At 45.4% G+C, this 16,864-nt stretch overlaps 1 protein-coding gene across 3 annotated transcripts; it reads right to left on the reverse strand.

Moving 5' to 3' along the window:
- Positions 1–988: 988 nt before the first annotated feature.
- On the reverse strand, positions 989–16,606 carry Igsf1 (immunoglobulin superfamily member 1). Of its 3 annotated transcripts, none has more exons than XM_045140784.1 (21): positions 16,518–16,606; positions 16,320–16,381; positions 13,727–13,861; positions 13,550–13,576; positions 12,893–13,174; positions 12,280–12,567; positions 10,132–10,416; positions 9,572–9,865; positions 8,884–9,162; positions 8,464–8,584; positions 6,560–6,630; positions 6,432–6,476; positions 5,735–6,025; positions 5,227–5,505; positions 4,375–4,662; positions 3,398–3,685; positions 2,933–3,220; positions 2,453–2,740; positions 2,052–2,330; positions 1,555–1,678; positions 989–1,404 (listed from the first exon to the last, which is right to left on the reverse strand). In XM_045140784.1, exons 3-21 carry the CDS (start codon positions 13,761–13,763, stop codon positions 1,269–1,271), a joined length of 3,990 nt encoding a protein of 1,329 aa, XP_044996719.1. In that variant the 5' UTR covers positions 13,764–13,861; positions 16,320–16,381; positions 16,518–16,606; the 3' UTR covers positions 989–1,268. The 3 variants fall into 3 exon arrangements, with proteins under 3 accessions (XP_044996719.1, XP_044996720.1, XP_044996721.1); XM_045140785.1 differs by having other exon boundaries at positions 6,432–6,464; positions 16,518–16,599; XM_045140786.1 differs by lacking the exon at positions 9,572–9,865.
- Positions 16,607–16,864: the final 258 nt, after the last annotated feature.

The following is a 16,864-nucleotide window of genomic DNA, read 5'->3' on the forward strand; positions in this document are numbered from 1 at the left end:
AAAGGAAATGGGACACAGTTTCTTCATTAACTTGTGGGGTAAATAAGCTTCAAATACAAGGATACAGGAGCTGCTTTCTAAACTTTACGGTCACCAAGGATAAATAACAGTATTCAACCCTTGTATATTGTTCTATTGACCAGTATTTGCTTAGAATTATACAGTGCTGGAGGGGAAGAAACTTTAAGGTCATGTGTAAATGGCTAATGACCTCCTCCAGGACCCACAGATCAATTTTTTTCTGAGGTCTTGAACAAGGTTCAAGGAACTAGGTAAGCCTCCCCTCACAATCCAACAAGCCTAATGTTTACTGATTTCCCACCCATGAAGCCCATGAATGGAAGGGGGTGCTGGTTTATGTAGAAAGCCCAGGGACTGAGAATTAGAGCCAGCTCCAAGGTGGGGTCCAGGAACAGAAAACTCAAATTTCTCTGCTAAAAACCACACGCATCAATTGTTTACTTCCAGAAATCCCTCCACCCATATCTTTGGTTTAACTGTGCCTTCTTTACAGAAGGGTGAAGTATCAGCTGTTATAAATCATGGATACTTACAACTGAATTAAATAATTCAATTAATTGGTTGCCGTGGTTGCTAATAAGGTTCACAAAGCACACTCTGCCAGTTTCAAAGTTCTTCAAAGGGCCAATCCTGCTGTTTGGAAGTCAGTGTACTATGAACTTAAAAGTAACATGGTGAAAGGAATGCAAGTTCAGTGTTTATCTTCCTTAGGCTAAACTTAAATGGCACATTGCCATTTCTTCATTCAATCAGGGGATGGTGGGTGGAAGAGCACTGATCAACATCATCTCTCAAACCAAGTTGCAAAGTGCAACTTTTGGAACCCCTTCTCCTCCTCCTCCATCCTATCCTTGAACTCCTTTCTCTGTATGAATAGCCCTGAGTTCTCTTATTCTTCCATGGAGGTCATCACTTCTGCAAAGCTATAAATGGGAAACAGCAAGAGAAGAAGACCACTACCATAGTATTTTGCAGTTAAATAGTGAATACTCTCTTTATTCAGAAGAATATATTTTAATAGATTTTCATGCACCAGTAAATCAGTACAGTGAGGGAGTTATGGGGTGAGGAATTGTTAGGAAACATCTTGCCCCAGTAGAGCTCCCAGAATCCCCTTAACCTAACTCAGATGGTTACAGGTCAAGAAACAGTAGATGAGGCTGAATCCCAGGGTAACGAAGTAGATTTACAGGTTTCTATCTATAGGTAAAGATAGGACAGGCACACTCTTGTAAAGGAGAAGATGATTATATTGGGACTGGCAGTTCCACTGAGATTCCCTGAGAGGTCGTTGAAGGAGAATTGGTAGTGGTGTCTGGTTCTCCTTCTTGGTTACACTCTTCAAGGACTATGGTCTGGTCTCTTCCATCTGTCTCAGAGCCCCTATATAAAGAAGAAGGAGAAGAACAAGGAAGAGAAGAAATCGTCATGAGTAACAAGTTGTTGGGTAGAACCCAGATGCTAGAGAAGTACTTGGATCATGGTTTTTCAACAGTACTCCATTTACAGGAATAAGCTAAGATGAGAAGTTACCTGGTTCGGAGTCGAGGCCATTTCTTCCACTCTATAGCTAGCACTACCCCCAAGGCTACCACAACCACCACAATCAGGCTACTTCGGACAATGTTCCCCACAGTGCACTCTTGAGCAGCAGGCCCTGTGATGTATAAAAGGGCAAAATCAAAGGGCATGGAGATTAATATATGAACATTCCTTTAATAGTTGTTGCCTTCTCACTCTGGCCTCCTCTAGAGTCCTATGGAAGCCATGTATTGAGCTATAGCGGGGGTGGTAAGGTTCATATACTGGGGCAGACAGCCCTCTTTTCTGGGGATTGAGGAGACCTTAAACAAATCTGTTCACTATCTTTGAGTGAACCTGAGGACCCACCTTCTCACCATCCTTAGGCCAAAGATGATAAACTTGAGGGTTCCTACTCTACAGCCCTTCTTCTCTCATGATTTGAACCGTCTCCACAGGAGCTATTTGTGGGAAGGCTAGAAGCCCTCATGGAGGGATTATCCACTCACCTGCTGCTCCCACCAGTTCCAGGGGATTGCTGGGCTCTGACCAGATATCAGGGTAGGCCTGCAAGCGGTAGCTACAGCTATAGTTTCCAATGCCTTTCCCTTCTACATTGTTGATGATGAAGTCTCCATCCTCTGAGAACTGCTGGGGTGCTTCTTCTCCATCATGCTCTAGGACAAATTCAACACCTGGCAGGGGTCCTCGGCATTGTAGGGTGATCTCCTTCCCTAGTTTGAACACAGTGCTGGGCCAGGCTGACAGAGATGGTTTCGGGGGCTTATCTGCAAGTAACAAGAACATAGAATTCAGTGAAGTGACCCTGAACCCAGACCTCTCTCCCATCATTTGCTAACTGCTAAAAGCTACAAAGCTAAAACACTTAATGAAGTCTTGAAAACCTTACCAGTCACCCAGATCTGCAGGGAATCACTGTGATTTGAAGCTGCAAAAGGAGCAGAATCCAAGTAATAAACACAGCTATAGATGCCAGAATCTTCACCGCTCACAACGGGCATCCAGAAATCAGCCTGGTATCCATTTGGTCTCTGTCGCTCTAAGGGCTCTTGAGTTCCCTCCTTCAGCAGGACAAATGTTGAATCTGGAAGTTCCCCTTGACATTGCAGCGTCATGTTTTCTCCAGGGGCCACCATGGGACCAGGGTGGACTAATAGGCTGGGTTTAGGGAGTAAACCTGCAAGAAATTCATTTCTGGTCAGAAACAAGAGGCCACTTTTCAGTGTAGCCTTTCCTGGAATCTCTGATCAATAAGAAGGTAAAGTGATTGTTTATACCTCTAGGAATGCTTTGAAAACCATATTTTATGCACCAGTGTATTTCCTTATTTCTGTATCATAATACCCACTCCAGAGTATCATTGGCTTACCTGTGACTATGAGTTCTAGAGTGTTGCTAGGCTGTATCTTGATAGGGCTGATCCAGTCAGGGTGGTAACAGCAGCTATAACGTCCTATGCTAGCACCAGATATATTGGTGATGGGAAATGCTCCCTCATTACTGGTGGATCCCCAGAGCTGCATTGAAGTGGCTTCTCCTTCCTTGTGCAGAATGTACCCTACTCCATGGACTGGTCCTTGGCACCAGAGAGTAACATTCTGTCCCATGGTAACCACAGAACTGGGCTCAGCAGACAGCCACGGCCTGGGGAATGTGTCTAGAAAGAGAAGGATGCATCAGGGGTGAGAATAGAAACTTGTAACCCTATGAGCCATTTTTCCCTGGGACACAATTGTTCTCTTCCAAGGTTTAGCCAACCTTCTAGGAGGGATTACCCACTTAACCCAATGTTCCAGTTATATCTATCCTAGCTCAGTGCCTTGTCTGTACTTACCAGTCACCCAGATCATAAGGGGCATACTAAGATATGAGCCCCTGTTTGACATGGTAGTCTCATAGTAGATACAGCTGTAGTTCCCAGAGTCTTCTGCTCCCATGGTATGGAGGAGGAAATCAACTGAGCTCCCGGAGGCACTCTTCAATTGTAAGGGAGCATGGCTTCCTTCTTGCAGGAGGGCAAATCTCATGCCCTGAAAAATTCCTTGGCAGCGCAGGGTCACATTCTTCCCAGGAAGCACCACAGGACCTGGCTGTGCCAGGAGAGTGGGCTTGGGGTAGAATTCTGAAATGAAAGAAATAATATTAGAGAACAATATTAGAGAAGATCACCAGCCTCCCATTTAGCAAATAGCTTTTATAAAGTTACTAATGAAAAAAAAAATTGTTGACTCACACGTAACTATTCTTCATATATTTCTTCCACTTATATTTTCTATACATGACTATGTCCTTGTAGCTAAAATTATGTATGTAATGAGGGCCCACTGCACTCATAGTGGAAGGGTCTAATATGTTTCACTTTATATTGTAAATATTTCCTATGATGTTAAACAGCCTTTGAAGATGACCATTTGTAATGGCTGAATAACATGCAGCTGACGTTTCAAGGTTTTCTCCCATTCTCTGAGGGCCATACAGCCCACCAATCTCTGAAACTCTAGCTCAGAAAAAAAAAAAAGTAGACATCGAACCTAAAGCTCAAGGCGAAACCAAAAAAGATTTCAGAAATAGGAAAACTTGAGCTTGCCTCTTGGAGTGAACGCCCCTTTCTGCCTCCTTTCTTTTTTCAAAGTTGAATTACTTGCCTCCCCCTAGCTCTTTATCTCTTCTTGTTCACCAAGTGCCAAACACGGCTCTGAGAACTTTCTCCGTGTTCTTTAGAAAGAACATCTCTCCCTCTCCCACGGGCAGCCCTTCCACTCACTTTCCCAGGGTTGGTACTCCCTCCACCAAGACTTCCCCCTGTCTAACCTGTCACCACCAGCTCCACAGGATCGCTGGGCTCAGACCAGATAGCAAGGTCATAATATCGGCAGCTGTAATTCCCGCCATCACCAATGCCCACCGAAATGATCAGAAAGTGAGCTACACTGGCCTCTAGATTGGACCAGGACCGATCACTGGACGCTATTTCAGTGCCATCTTTGTAAAGAATAAAGCTCATGTGCTGGCGGGGGGTGGAGCAGTTGAAAGTCACTCGGGCACCAGGGGTGACCACAGAGTTGGCCCAGGTCTTAAAGAAGGGCTTGGGGTACATTTCTATTAGAGACAAAAAATACAAAACCAAATTAATTTTTAAGCAAGAATACACAGCAAATATTCCTTCTAGGAAGTTTTTCTCTTTATCATTTTCATTCAGAAATGGATAAATTTAAAATATTTTCACAGGGACCTCTCACACGTGTTCCTTGTTACCTTCAGATAAAACCTTACTGCCACTGGAACAGGCAAGAAAGTTTGGTAAAATGGTGAACTTTCTTTGGGGCTCTACTAGTTTTATGTGCCTCAGTTTGCCCATCTGGACAACAGTGGGGGAAATAGTACCTTCTCTACCCCTTAAAGATGTGCTTTGTAGTTAAATGAGGATAGAGGTAGGAAAATAATTAGAAAAATTAAATCACCCTCCACAATCCAAGCTATTAATAACGATTATGCTATTAATATCATGCAGCCAGAGGCCCTGGCACTCCCAGTGCCACGCCTGCCTGGCTCTAAGATTGGACACAGACTCCTACGGACCAGCAGCAAAGTTGATGGTATGGTGGGGAGAGGAGCGTCAGGGGCTTTGCCTCCCCCTCCCTCACACACCCTTTTCAATGGTACCTTTTATGACAAGCTCCAGGGGTTCACTAGGCTCAGACCACTTGAAGGGGAGATTTTCAGTGTGTGTACGGCAGCTGTAATTGCCCTCATCTTTATCCTCCATTCTTTGGATTGTAAAGAAGGCTTCTATCCCAACAGCACCAAGTTGCTGGACAGGTTCCTGGACTCCCTCCTTATACAGAGCAAAGCCCAAGCCCGCCAGCCATCCTTTGCATCGAATTTGCAGTTCCTGGCCCCGGATTGGGAGAGAAGCCGAGAGGACAGGTTTGGGGAGGATGTCTAGGAAACAAAAAGATAGTGGTGGAAAGGGACCTGAAAGTTTGGAGGTGCTTAGATGGAATGCCCAGAGTTACTTTGTCCACCAAAACTGAAACCCATCCTGGCTGGCCCTGGGTTCTTGTCTCTCTTCTTTCACTTCCCCACCCTTCCCCCATCCTCTTTTCTCAGGAGGACCAGATTCCCAGGGGCACAGGGAATTACTCCAAGAGGATCTTCGGTCTTTTCTTACCTGTCCCCACCAATTCGAGGGCTTCACTGGGCTCCGACACAGCCATCTCTTCCCATGAATGGCAGTGGTAACGGCCGGTATGACTCTGGGTTAGAGCACCTAAAGGGAAGGCAGCTCGCACTTGCTCAGAGGCAGGGCGAGTTGCAATCCATCCGGTTCCGTCCTTTAGCAACACGAACTCTTTAGTTGAACCAGAAGGGCTTCTGCACCAGAGGGTTAAGTTCTTCCAGGGGGCCAAAGGGAAGTTCGTCTCTGCCCAGAGCTCAGGTTTAGGAGTTGGCATAATTATTTCTAGAAACAGCAGAGTTAATAAAGCCATCCTCCCTCATTCTTCCCCTCCCTTGCCCCTCCTTTGTTTTTCAACCCCCCCACCCCACCCACCCACCCAAGTAACAGAGCCCATCTCCCCTTCCAACCCAAAGCCAAATCTTTTCCTTCCTTTTTGCTGCAGGTGCTGGGGGGAAGGGGAAGGTGATGTCTCTTAGTTGAGCCTCAGAAAATTGCAGAAGCTTGGGGAAATTTTTGCAGGCAGAAAGGCAGAGTTGGAGGCTGAATTTTGCTAGCAGTTTTAACAACTGCCCCTTCTTGGCTGTTCTTCCCTCTCAACCACTCACTCCCTGGCCACTGACACTGACACTCTGTAGTTATTTCAGATCTCCAGAGAGGAATGTCCCAGTCTGGAGCAGGGAAAACTCACCAGTCTCTTCTGTCATTGCCCCATTGCACAGTCCTGCAAAAGAAACTGTTGCCAGGATCTATCCCTTCCCCTCCATGGCTAACCCCAGCCTTCTGCCCAGGCTCCTGCCACACCCGCCTTGTACTCACCACAGCAAAGAAGGGCCGTAAGGATGAAGAGCATGGTGACCCCTTGAGCTGTTCCCAGCAACCAGGCTTCTCTAGTGAAACCAGAAAAGAGAGGAGAGGAGTTGCTGGGATTAGGGGGAGGGCGGAGAGAAGGGGGCGGCAATTAATGTCATTGGCTTATTCACTACCCAATAGGGAGTGGGGTTGGCCAGGATAATGGGATATCATCTTTTCTGACATCGATGACTGTTCTTTTTGAGGGCCTAACCACCTACAAACCTCTTGCACTTTCATGACCTACGTGCCCCCAACCATCTCCCCTCCCCAGCTTATATCATATGTCAGATCCCCATAGCCTCTGATTAGACTTGCTGGAACTGAGTGAGATGTGAGATGGAAAAAATCTTTTCGTATCTCCAGTTCTCAGAACCCCTCGAGTTCTGTGTGATCAGCAGCTCTGGGTGGCGAATGTGGGGGTGGAGAATGCAACCTGGAGTATTTCTCAGTCATCAAGTTTAAGTTTGGAAGCAGTTGTTATTATGGCACTAGCGGTCCTCAGTCCTCAGACCGACCTGCCTCACCTGCCTTTGTTATGGGATGGTTGCCTAGGCAGCCGTGATGAATTTCCAGAAGACTGTCAGTGCTGAGCTAAGCTTGTCAGAGAGTGGGATTCCCTCCCCACCACCCAGATTATAACTAGAAGTGTGCAGCATCTTACAGTTCTGGCTCTTGTAGAAGCAGGCGATATGAAGCGCAAATTCATTTGACAATTTTTACTTAAAAAACAGTGGCCACCCCCAGCCCTTTTCAGGGCAAGAAAATATGCCTTTAAACTGCTTTCTCTGGAATCTGACTTCTGTTCTTATTCTTTGAGTCTGGACTAAGGTGTGGTGTAAGAGACTACACTTTTTTCACCTCCTAGCTGGGAGTCGAGCCTAATGTGCATGAGACTTAAAACAGAAGCTGGGAATTACTAGAACTTGACCCCACTGAAACTTTTGGAGAACTTAGAGGGTGAGGGTGTTTGCAGAAGCCATAGGTGGCTACCCTTTTGTTGTCCCATATTATATTCCCCAGATCCCAGTGGAAAACACAGACACACATAGTCATAATGATCATCCATTGTGTATTGAATTCTCCAAGTCACAGAAAACGTGGCATAGGGGTACAGCCAGCAACAGGGGGTGCAGGAAAGTGGACAAAGCATTCAGGAGGTAAGGCCTCTACTAGGTTGGGAGCTGTTACTTCTCATTGCCAACTGGAGTAGTATGGGATGAGCCAGGTGATCAGGGAGAGAGGTGGATTGCTCCAAGAAGAATCAAAGGAAATGGCAAGAGGATCCATGTGTTTGGTTACTTTGTGGGTCATAAGAAGCATTCTGATTCCCTGGTGAAATCCATGACTTATCACGTGCCTATCCAAGGAAAGACTATATTCCCAGGATTCTCTGCACAGGTAATAAGAGGCTAGAGTGGCAGAGAAACTGGTTTCTAAGACAAGCAGGAGGGGCCACAGGAAGCACTAGCCCTTGAAAGCGGTGTTTAAAAAAGCTAAGATGGGAATTTGATAACAACCTGGGAGCCAGAAGAGCATGGCTTCTTACAAAGAACAAGTTCACACCATATTAATGGGGCAGACATATATCATGCAGGGTGCTTTGGGAAGAGATCTGGGGGTGTTATAAGGGCTGGGGTCACGGAATGCACTTCTGATTATTTCTCCAGCCTCTGAAAATTATGCATTATTCCACCTTCCGGTTTGGATGATGAACCCTCTGTGAGATGAAAGAGAAACAGCAAGCTATATATATACATATATGGCTTGTTTCAGTTGGAAAGAGACCCATTTCAAAGACTAGGGGCACACACTCTCAGTTAAACTGGGGGACAGCGGGAGAGTCGAGTGGGCTGGGAGAGGACAGTTACCTGATTCTCAGTCTTCGACACTTCCACCTTATCCACAGCACTACCACCAGCAAGGCAACAAGCTGCATGATTAAGGACAGCCTGATAGCTTCGTTCAGAACCGAACTCCAGGTGAGAAAGCCTGTGGCCAAAGAATGCCAGAAGTAGGGGGTCCTTGATGGGGAGAGGGTCAGGTGCATATATTCTTGGGAGGAGGGAAGCTGTTTACTGAAAGTGCTTCTATGAGGAAGGTGAGACAGATGTAGCCTTCTATTTCATGGAGAATGGGAGCCTTTAGCATAGTCTGTTCACTGCCTTTGAGTACCCAAACACATGGGCCCTGACTTCCAAGCCCCTGATTCCCTTTCTCATTTCTTTCTGGGCACTACTTTAAGATCCCAGGGTCTGGAAAGGCATTCCTATGAGAAGTCATCCTCTCACCTGCTGGCCCCATCAACTTCAGAGGCTCACTGCGATGTGACCAGATGTTAGGGTGCGCCTCTATACGATAGCTGCAACTGTAGGTCCCTGTACCTTTCCCTTCAACATTAGTGATGATGAAGTCTCCATCCACTGAGAATTTTTGGAATGTTGCTCTTTCTTCCCATTCCAGAGAAAATTCAAGCACTGGGTGAGATACTCGGCACTGAAGGGTGATGGTCTTTCCTATTTTGAACACAGTACTGGGCCAAGCTGACAGGGAGGGTTTAGGGGGCTTATCTGAAACCAATCCAGAGACCAGAGTTAGTATGCCTTTCTAAATGTTTCTGAGCTCCCTATTTGGTCTTTTCTTCCTTTGTACGTTCATTTGATCAATGACATCAAACTTCATGCATTTAGAATCCCTTTGCCCTCCCCTTGGTATTCAAAGGTTTCTACCCTCAGTTGAAGTTTGGGAAGACCCCATACTCAAATGTATATTTCCCTGGCCTGAAAAAATACTCCCCAGGGGTCACACTGAGGCTGGGCTATCCTGAGAGGTAGGGCTTAAGGAACAATCCTGGGAGTGAGGGTCACTGAAGAATTTAAGCAAAGTTTGATGCACCCTCCTGATGTTTTAAATGATGTAATAATGATAAAAAGCAAGCAGGATGATGATTTAAAAAAGCAAATAATTGCTATCACTTGCCTACAACCATAAGCTGCACAGTGTTGTGTGTTGCCACCTTAATAGAGGTCTTCCAGTTGAGAAAATAGCGGCAGCTATAGATACCAGCATCACTGTAGGTCACATTCTTGAGGGAGAATGATTTGTTGTCAGTGATGCTGGTGCCATCCAAAAACTGAAGTGGTTTCTCTTCTCCTTTCTTATACAGTGCAAGCCCCACTCCATCCACCGGTCCTTGACATCTCAAGCTCACGTTTTGACCCGTTTGGACCACAGGACTGGGTTGAACAAGTAGCCAGGTCTTGGGAAAAGTGTCTAGGATGAAACCCAAAATACAAAGAGCCAATGGTCTAATCCTGCCTTCTCCTACTAGAGTTGTTTTCCCCTTCTTCCTCCTCCTTTTCCTCTTCCTCCTCCTCTTCCTGCCTCCACTTAGCAAGTCCCTCACTAAGCTCAGCTGCATAAATTCTGCCCCTCCTCTACCATTATCCCTAGCTGTAAGGTTAGATTCTCCAGAGAAGCCCAGAGGAAGTTTTATAACCTTAGCCTCTAACATGTTCCATAGCAAACCCCTGTCTTACCAGTAACCCAAATTTTCAGGACTTCGCTAAGCAGTGAACCCCTGTATGACCCATCATAGTAAAAACAGAGGTAATGTCCTGTATCACGAATCTTCAGAGCCCGGAAGTAGAAATAGGCCTCATTTTTTATTGGCTTCTTGTGGTAAAAAGACTTCTCCATGTCTTCCAGCCTCATTAAAGCAAATGTCATTCCATAGATTGGCCCCTGGCACCTGAGGCTCAGGCTTTCTCCAGGTGCCAGGATGGGCCCGGGATAGGCTGTCAAAGTTGGTTTGGGGTAGAGACCTAGAAAGGGAAGAGACCCTGATGTTAGTTAGGCCAATTCTTCCCTATTCTTATTCTCCTAGATTCTTTGGACAAAAAGATGGTTGGAGTTTAATATTTTCACCCTCTTTTTTTTCCTTGGATCTCTGCCTCCTCTAGGTTATAATCAAAGGTAGATTCACTTATGCCCTTTTCCTCTCACCAGACTCTGTCAATTCCACTGAGCTCCAGGCATGTACAGGTGTACATTTCAGTGGAATATCTGCATCCATAATGCCCTGTATTGTCAGGTTCCTGAATTGACAAGTAAAGTTTTTCCAACAGCCCGCAAAACCAAACCTTTCAAATGACTTTCATTCCATGTTTGTAGTGCATGACTCTTCCTGCAATATTAATGAGAACATTTGATCATATTATGCTCCCTTTCAGACCCTATTTCCAGTATATGATTGGAGAAGACAAGAAGGAGAGTTTGGCCAATAAATTTGTAGCAAATCAATCTGATAATGAGGACCACCCTCATTTCTGTGATTGCTTAGCTGAGGTGATTGTCCTACAAAAGTGAGGTCAAACTTTACCACTGCACTACTCCTTCTTACTGCCACCCCAGTGCCAGGTTCCCCCACCCATCTGCTATGGAAGAATCAGTTCTGTCATACACTCATGGGACATTTGTTGTACATTTTGTAGGGGCAGGAGCAAGAGGGCAAAGAACACACAGTCTGTCAGCAAAACGCTCAGGGATTAGTGAGGAATCCTGGTGCACAAAGACTACAGAAGTGTTTGTTAGTGGAATCTATGCAGGAAGGGTATGTCTGTAGCAAGCATCCATTCAAATAGGCAATCCTTTGTACTTTGATCCTCAAGAAAAAGTTATACTAATAAAATTAATATCTTCCATTTATTGAGAACTTATATGCCAGGCACTGTACATGTATTATATTCAGGCAAATCCTCACAACAACCCTGTGAGGTAGGCATTATTCTTATACCATTTTTCCAGACCAGTAAACTGAGGCACAGAGAAACTTGATACAATAAGTTGGATAGATATTGTTGTGTCATGTTAGAGTGGAGAAGATCAAAGCACAGGGAAGTGACGTGAAGTGTTCAGCATCACATAACGAGGCAGCATCAGAGGGACAACTAAAAACCAGAGTTAATACTTTTCAATCCAGGTACTCACTGTAGCACCACAGTTTCCCCCAGGTCTTATTCTGATGCAGGGACTAAAGGAATCGTGGCCAATTCCATCCAGAAACATACAGGCCATGGGACTGGAGTGTGTGTCTGATGTTTGGACATTTTAGGGAACTGCCTTCTGTATTTAGAGCTGAGTGCTGCCTTTATTGGCTCTATTGATAGGGGACAAAGTAATTTGTGAAGCCATTTTTAAGCTATAAGCTATCATTTGCTTCTTCATTTGCTTTTTGTTTGTTTGTTTGTTTTTCTTCCTGGCACTAGCAACTTATTTTATTTTCCACACTTACAAATAAGAATCACAGAGACATTTAAAATCTTTACGAATCAGTTTATAAGACCATACTGGCAATGCCTGGCACATATTAGCCACTCAATAAATATTGATTGAGCGAATGAATGAATGAATGATATTCAACAAGTAAATAACAACAAAGCTGTGCTAAGCTGAAGTCTCTAAATAGTTGGCTGGGCTCACACACAGCCAAATGATTGGATTCCATTCATCTACTTTGTAGCTTGTACAATTCTAATTTGTGGCTTAGTAAAATGCCAAATGTCTCTGTTATGGACTTTGCAAGGCTAGGAAATGGGTGAGGCAAGTAATATCAGAGACCATAGCTTATCGAACCATGACACCTGGGATAACAATTGCCAGATGCCAGCAGCCTTGGCCACACCCACCTGCTACCACCAACTTCAGTGGGTTGCTGGGCTCTGACCATAGGGTGGGGAGCATCTGGATGTGAGTGCGGCAGATATAAACCCCTTCATTCTCAGGTGTCATGTTGTCAATGGAGAATATGGCCATTGGCCCAGTTGGGACTTGGTAATCCACAGGCTCTGTGTATCCCTCTTTAAACAACATGAATACCAAATCCTGCAGCCAGCCATGGCAGAGGATGTTAACAGTGCATCCAGGAAGAGGAGGGGTCTCTGCCTGGATCCAGAAGATGGGCTTGGGCAGCTGGCCTGGAAGAAAAGAATGGACTGGAATGAGTTAAAACAAGGATCATACCGCCCCATGCAGCAGGGAAGGAGAACTCTGCTTCTGATAAGGCTCTCCTGGACAGTCCTTATTCACTACCTCTCCTACCCCCACTTCTGTTCCAGGGCTGTATCCTTGTAGTGCACTGTCTAATACAGGATAGTCATTTATTGACTAACTGGGATGCATACATTCATGCACTTCAGGTAAATTAATGAATGGATTCAACAAACTCTTCCCCCATGGGGGAGCAAATTTGAACCCCAGGAACTGGACAATCATGTATAGTATCTGTCTCTGTCTTCTTACCTGGTGCTTCTAACTCTAGAACTTTACTGGGCTCAGACCAGCCATTCTCCTTCCAGTAGCAACACCTGTAAAAACCTGTCTTGGACTCAGTAAGGGCACCTAAGAAGAATGAAACTTGGAAGGTCTTGTAATAAGGGCGGATCCAGGTCATCTGTGTCTGATCCTTCATCAGCAGGAACTTGCTTGATATCCGAGAAGGGCTTCTGCACCAAAGGGTGATGTTCTCCCACGGAGCCTGGGGGTAGTTGGACTCTATCCAGAGCTGCGGTTGATACTCCATTGCTATCATTTCCAAAGATCACAAAGTTATGAGCAGTCAACCATCTCCTCCTATAATGTGCTCCACCACATGCTCTAAAATTAACCCTAACCTAGATCCCTCCCTTTGCCTTCCTGTGGAAGTGGGAGTGATTGCTTATGTAGGAATATGGTATAAAGATCTCAGGATATTTGATCAAGAAATCTAAATGAGCTGAGGAATAAAATGCAACAAATTTCTTCACACTTACTGGAAAACCAAGTCATAGGGGCATTGGTTACCAAGTAGCTGAATCTCTCTTTGGGGTTTTAAGTCTGTTATGTTCAGGGTCATACAGGCAGGGTAATGTGTTGTATTCTTCAACCAGGAAGATACCTGAGGACCCGGAACTCACTTACCTGTTGAGGTCCTACCCATACTCAGCCCTGAAAAGAGAGAATATGGTAAAAAGAGAACCCTCTTTATTGCTCCCCCTTCCCTCCAAACTCAACAGTCTTTTTTCATCCCCCAAGGAGTTTGTTCAAAAGAACATCTATGGCAGGGTAACTTGTCTCTCACACACTCCTTGTACTCACGGATGCAAAAAAGCAAGATAGTGAATGTCCGAAACATGGTGGCCCCTCTCCTGGTCTGCCCAGGGTGGTAAGGCCTCTGATCCAGAATATGCGCTCTCAGTATTGATGGTTTTTCTCCTCAGAAGATGGTGGAATCTAAAAGAAAAAATGTTGGTATTTTCTCTATGAGACCTGTTATTCTTAAACTGAAGGTGCACTTGATAACACCACATTTTATTCCTTCACAGGCACAAATCCAGTTGCTGCTTTCTCTCCTTACCACTTCTCCTCACTTCTGCATCTTTCTACTCCATAACTTCTTCTGATATCTAGGATGTCATTTAAAAAATATATTTTACTTATTTATTTGAGATGGGGGAAGGAGAGAATGGAAACACCAGAGCCTCCAGCCACTGCAAATGACTTCCAGACACCTACGCCACCTTGTGGATCTGGCTTACATGGGTACAGGGGAATCAAACCTGGTTCCTTAGGCTTCACATGCAAGCACCTTAACTGCTAAGCCATTTCTCCAGCTAAGATGACATTTTAATTGAAATATTTATTTGTCTCTGAGATCTCAAAACCACAGGTGGTGACTTAAACCTTCAGAAACTCTATGATGTAGGCAAAGTGGAACTTATCAAGTCACCTTTTTAGATCCTTGAATCACACACACACACACACACACACACACACACACACACACACACACAGAGGCAGCATACACACCTCTCAGTCCTCCAACAACTCAGCAAAGGAGACTTTATCACTGCCTTCATTTTGATAATTAGGCAACCAGAGCTTAAATAGGACATGTAATTTGCTTAAAGTCAAATTATTAAAGCTACAATCGAAGTCTGTGTTTAATTGCAAGGCCTTCACTCTAAAAGCACTATTCAGATGTCGAGAGGCAGCCTCTGTCCCCCTCTTCATGCCATGAAGAACTTTCCTTTTATTAAGTGTTTCAAGATTGCCTCATTTTTATCTTTTAACCCCAGCGTTCAATATCTCATCTCTAGTAGGTATCGGACAATCAAGCCTCTTACACTTAATTAATAAAAGTGTAAATGATGCACTTTTAGAAACTGCTCATGAGTTCTAAACAGCCTTGTTCATTGCCTCTAAAAACTAGAATTGTTAGAATCACAGGAAGTGAAACAACAATATGTGAGTTCACAGAGGTCATCTCATTTTCCCCAGTGTCACGAACAAAAACCAAGGGAAGGTGTGTTCATGCTGCACAGACTCGAAATAATTCTCCTCTATTAAATCTCAGTATAACAAGTCCTGGATGACCCCCATTGTTTGGTCTTAGCTTGGTAAAATTAGGTAGAGGCAACCCATACAATACACAAAAGGGCTGACTTGGTTTCTCCAAATTGACTAGAATGCCAGCCCCTAACATGACCCAGTGCTAACAGTGGCGAAGATGGAGGAGCAGAAACAGGGAAATTTCATTTTGCAAATACATGGGCAGTAGTCAGCAGATCAATAGGGAGAGATTCAAGAAGAGCAGAGCTCTTTCTCATTTCTCACTTTGCATTGAAGATGCTTAATTGTCAATCTCTGAACTTTTGTTATCTGTTAAATGGGAGAATATCTACTCTGCATTGTTGTGTTTGATTAGACAAAATATAAGCGCAGTGTCAGGCATGCCATGAACATTTCACACAAAAAGGTGTAGTTTTCCCCTATTATTTGCAAAGAGAGCATCCAAATGGCATAGAACCCTAAAGACACTTTCCCCATCTCTGTTCTTAGAACCTCCTGTCCTCACTGCTTTCAGGACCAGGCCAAAGCTTGAATGTAACCCTGTTGCTTTGTTTCCCTGGGCGCTGGACCACGATCTACTGGGGGATACTAGGTTCTTCTGCCAAGGGGAAAGTTCAACCTGGGATTTCACCCAAGAAATACCATCTGAGGTCCCAGGTTACCATATTTCCACCCCCCCAAACCTAAATCTGGGTCTTCGGCTCTTGGGGGCTAAAGGGAGGCAAGGAAAGCTGTGTTTCTGGGCATGGCTGACTGGTCCTCAATCACTAACGAAACTATACCATTTAATTCCAGCCAAAATGATGAATCTTATGCCCAGGCAACATGGGAACAGCCTTGGGCTTCAGGTTAATTGCCACGCCCATTTTGCCCTTTTACCCACCCCACCCCCAACTTGGGCAGTTGAGCCCTCTAATGTCCCCTTGTACTCCACTCCAAACACTTTACCACCCTCAGGCAGCGCCGCAGTGTTTTTGAGGGTGACACATCCGAAATGTCTAATGACTAGCCCCCCCTGCACAGCTTTCAGGGCTCCAGGAACTAAAGGGGCTGGGCTCTGCGGGATACCGGGTACAAGCTTCGCTGAGGGTTTGGAGGGAAGACTGAGAAGGAAAAGGAAAGATATCACATTGCCCAGAGAGTCTCAGCGAGGCAGTGCTGGGATCTGGGTGGGAAGGAAAAAAGGCAGGGATAAAGAGGGTTGGGGGAAAGACTAGAGAGCAGTTTGATTTACGGCAATTAATTACAGCAGGGGACTCTTTCGGGGTTTTATTTAGGCTCCGGTAGCCAGTAATTAATCTTCGGCTACTGGGCTATGCGCTCATTTGCAGGTACTTACGGTAGTTGAAGGCCCGCTCCGACGTTGGAGATTCTCCAGTGAGCTCCTCCAGATGCAGCAAACTGCCCGGCATGAGAAGAGCTGTCTAAGGACAGCCTCTCAGCCTGCGAGCCCCGCCTCCCTCTCTCCCCCGCCCGCTCCCAGGCCCGCCCCGTCCTCCTCCCTCCTCCCCTCCCTCTCCAGGCTCTGGCAGCCCACCTACACCAACTGCAGCTTGCACCTGCAGTGCTGTGACAGGCGGGATCGCTACGCCCCTCCCAGCTCCCCGCCTCTCTCCAGACTCTCTGCAGAGGTTGCTAGCCAAACTGAAGCCCCTGCATGGCTGCCTGTCACAGAGCTTCCTTGGGTCATTGTATCCTGAAGGGGACAAGGCCAGTTCTCAAGAAAGCCTAAGCTTTAGATCCCCCTCTCCAGTGACTTTAAAGGGAGCTCTTGGATTTTCTCTGCTCATAGACATTGTCACCATGGTTGAAACACCTACTACGTGCATCCCTCTCTGGGCATCTATTATTTCCAACATCCACACAAGCCCTAAAAGATAACTG

Source organism: Jaculus jaculus, chromosome X (assembly GCF_020740685.1).
Source record: "Jaculus jaculus isolate mJacJac1 chromosome X, mJacJac1.mat.Y.cur, whole genome shotgun sequence".
Lineage (NCBI taxonomy): Eukaryota > Metazoa > Chordata > Mammalia > Rodentia > Dipodidae > Jaculus > Jaculus jaculus.